Source organism: Egretta garzetta, unplaced genomic scaffold (assembly GCF_000687185.1).
Source record: "Egretta garzetta isolate BGI_Z169 unplaced genomic scaffold, ASM68718v1 scaffold497, whole genome shotgun sequence".
Classification (NCBI taxonomy): domain Eukaryota; kingdom Metazoa; phylum Chordata; class Aves; order Pelecaniformes; family Ardeidae; genus Egretta; species Egretta garzetta.
The window spans coordinates 391,106-394,384 of record NW_009260349.1 but is presented as its reverse complement, the minus strand read 5'-3'; the positions used below and the strand labels follow the sequence as shown (position 1 = coordinate 394,384).

Here is a 3,279-nt window from a genome sequence, read left to right as displayed (position 1 = left end):
CCCCTCCTCCCACTAAAACAAATACGGCAAAATCGAGTTAATAGGGCTTAAAAGGCTGGCGCGGGCACGCTCAGCTTGCCCCTTGCCCATTAGGCCTTAACGAAGTTCAATTAGGAGCTTAGTAAAAATCAATGCAAATGAATTTTTCTCTTCCCCCACTCCCCGGGTCCAGGAGGTGAGGGAGAGGAGGCACCTGGCAGGAGCCTTCGCTGCCACCTCCGCGGCCGTGGAGGGCTCCTGATGTGCTGCTGACTACCTGTGCCTCAGTTTCCCCTGCAGAGCAGGGTCCCTGGGGAGAAGGGGTCCCTGTGCCACCCCAAGGAGCCCCGAGATGGTGGGAGCAAACAGCCACCGCTAGGATTTAAGGGATCATCTCCTCCCTCCTGCAAATCCAGGTCCTGGCTCCTGTCCCATTGACCCTAACCCTATTTGGGGTCCAAAACACTCCTGCAGAGCAGTGGTGGGGCCACCCTGAGCTGCCCTGCACCCCAAAACCCCCGGAGCCTCCTGCTCCAGCCCCCCCCATCCCAGCTCTCCATCTCTCCCGCACAGCATCTCTCAGAGCACATTTCTGGGAGGTTTCTGCTAATCCCAAGGAGCAAAACCGGGGGCAGGATCCTGCTCAAAGCAAGGAGGAAAACCCGCCACCAAGGTCTCGTCCCCAAGGCGCCGGCACCCCCGCTGTCCCCAGAGAGCCCGGTCCTCCCGCGTCTGCCAGCGCACAAACACAGCAGCGATCGCAACGGCAATGTCACGCAGGAGACAGACATGACAGTTAAATGGTGTTTAGAGAAATTATTAAATGCTGGAAGGGTCACTAGAGCGTGTCAGTGGCTCTTAAAAAAATAAAATAGATTTTGACAAATTACTCAGCATCCTGCATGCAAATGTGCAGGCAGGGATGTGCGGTTTGGGGTTGGGTGGTTTGGGTTTTTTTTCCCCCTTCTTTTGGTTTTAATTTGATTATTCAAACTCAGATCAAATGATTTGGGGTTTTGTTTCTCGCCTTTTGTGGCTGATGCTCTTGCAAAGGTGCCGGCACCCTGTGGTAGGAAGGGAGACCGCAGGCTGGCTCTTATCAAAATATTTGCTGATGCCCTGTATGGGAAGGGCACGTTTAAAGAAAGGGAGCATCTAATTAGGTATTAACGAGGTTTAAAACAAAGGAGCCGGGGCAAGGAGATGGGAAATTATTATAAGCCCCCTCATTACTTAGTTCTGCATGGGGCAGCTCGCTGCCTCCGGAGATTTCCAATGAAGCTGATCCTAATGGATGATCAATACTGAGTCCCAGCCTCAAAAATGCATAGATAAATCAAAGAATTGGCTTTTAAAAAAAAAAAAAACAAACCAAACCCTCAGTGATTTGCATCAGCCTCCGGCGCTTTGTACCTGCGTTACACAGCCTTGCACACTCCAGGACCTCCCATGAGCATCCCCCCACACACACACACAAGCCCACAGCTTGGTGGGTTTTGACAGGTCATGCTCGAGACCTGGGGTCTCCCGTGGCACTGGCAGCGAGCAGGCAGCTGCCTTCATTAGAGAGCAGCAAGAACTCCCCAGCACAGGGAAATCTTGGTCAAAAGCTGATGGGAAGGGAGCGGTTGAGGGCTGCTGGCATGGCCTGAGCCAGAGCACCCCGGCGATGCTGAGCATCAACCACATCCCACCAGGTTTTTCCCTTTTTTTGCTGTTCTTAGGGCAGGGACAGCGCTGCCAGCCGGTGGCCGCTCACCTCTGGACTTCATCCCGACGAAGCGGTTCTCCACGATGTCAATGCGCCCGACGCCGTGCTTGCCCCTGCGGAGGAGAAGGGAGGTTGCAGCAGCCCCAGCCCCACAGCAGGATGCAAGTGGCCGCCAGAGGTGGGTTGAGGGGGGGGAAAACAGTGGGCAAACCCCAAATGACAGGGTGGCCAGCCCCTGAGCAGCACTGGTGACCACTGGTAGTGACCCCCAGATAGGACGGGTGACAAGGAGATGGATTTTCTCTCCTTTTCCCCTCCTCTTTGCTGTGCCACCAGCCTCTCCGTCCTCGCTCGCCGCTGGGGCTGGCAGTGCCACAGGCAGCTGGGGCAATTGGGCCACTGGAAAATAAACTGGGCAAGGGGTTAGGATGTGCAGCGGCTGTATTCCCAATGGCCGAAGTCATTTTAAAACCACTTAATTAACATTAAAAAAGCAAACTACATGGAAAAGTTCATTCCCATTCAGCACGGGGAAGATAAAAGCAGAGGCACAAAGGAGGATGGGCTGGGGACTGGGTGGCACTTGGCATGGGGTGGGAGGAGCGGGTGCCCTCATGGTGCTGCTGTATTTCTGGGCAAGCCCCTGGGGATGGCTCTGCCCTGGTGGCAGCAGAAACTGGGCAAGGGATGGCACAGGGCAGAAAACCCCGCAGGAGCTGCTGCTGTGGAGGCAGGGGGCAGACAGGGCAATGGACCCAGCCAGCACATCTCCATGCCCCAAAAAAGGCAACTTTCCACTCAAAAGGGACACTGAGCCCCTCGGGCAGGCAGGGCAAGGCAATGGCACCTGGGACACAGGAGCTGGGGGTGCGGGGCTGAGCTGGGAGCAAAGGGTGCCCTGCAGGCAAGGGGTGCCGCAGGGCTGAGCCCCCCGCTGCGGGCAGGGCAGCTCTCACCCAACGTGGGGCTGGGGCAGCGGGTAAATGCAGAGGGGGTTAAGAAGTCTTCTTAGCCCTTCTCATGCACATAAACCTGAAATACGCCCATGCTCCTGGCCTCAGTGCCCAGCTCTGCTTGCTGGCATGAATGGCACAACTGGGACCCAACTGTGACCCAACCGGGACCCAACTGGGAGTCGGTGGGGACCATCCCATCCTTGCGCTGCTGCCCACCATCCCTGGGCTCATCGGGATGTGCCTGCTGCCAGCATCAGGCTTCCACCCCTCCCGGGGGACCCTGCCCTCGTCCCTGCTGCCAGCCGGTGGGCAGGGGACAGTGTGGCACTCACGCGATGTCGTTCAGGTACACGAAGAGCTCCAGGGCCGAGCAGCGCCTGGCTCCATCCCCAGTGTTGGTGACCTTCACGGGGACACCTGCAGAGGCGGGGAGGGAGGACGGGCAGGATCAGCTGGTGTCAGGATCCCCCCGGAACATCACCCCACGGGCGTTAAATAGATGTGACAGATATGAACTCTAAATAACTTCTTAAAAAGGCATATCCAAGCTGGTGCGGGGGGGAGGCAAGGGGAGGGGGACCCACCTCGGGAGAGAAGCGAAATAAATAAATAAAAAAGGCCATAAACCAACCC

The 3,279-nt window shown here is 56.7% G+C and overlaps 1 protein-coding gene across 1 annotated transcript in view; it reads right to left on the bottom strand.

Moving 5' to 3' along the window:
* Window positions 1–3,279, bottom strand: part of ASS1 (argininosuccinate synthase 1) — a 35,430-nt gene that overhangs the window by 16,864 nt on the left and 15,287 nt on the right. Inside the window, exons 10-11 of the mRNA XM_009642805.2 lie at window positions 2,979–3,063; window positions 1,739–1,803 (exon numbers count right to left, since the gene is read on the bottom strand). Coding sequence (XP_009641100.2) covers window positions 1,739–1,803; window positions 2,979–3,063 — 150 coding nt within the window. The remainder of the gene's footprint in view (window positions 1–1,738; window positions 1,804–2,978; window positions 3,064–3,279) is intronic.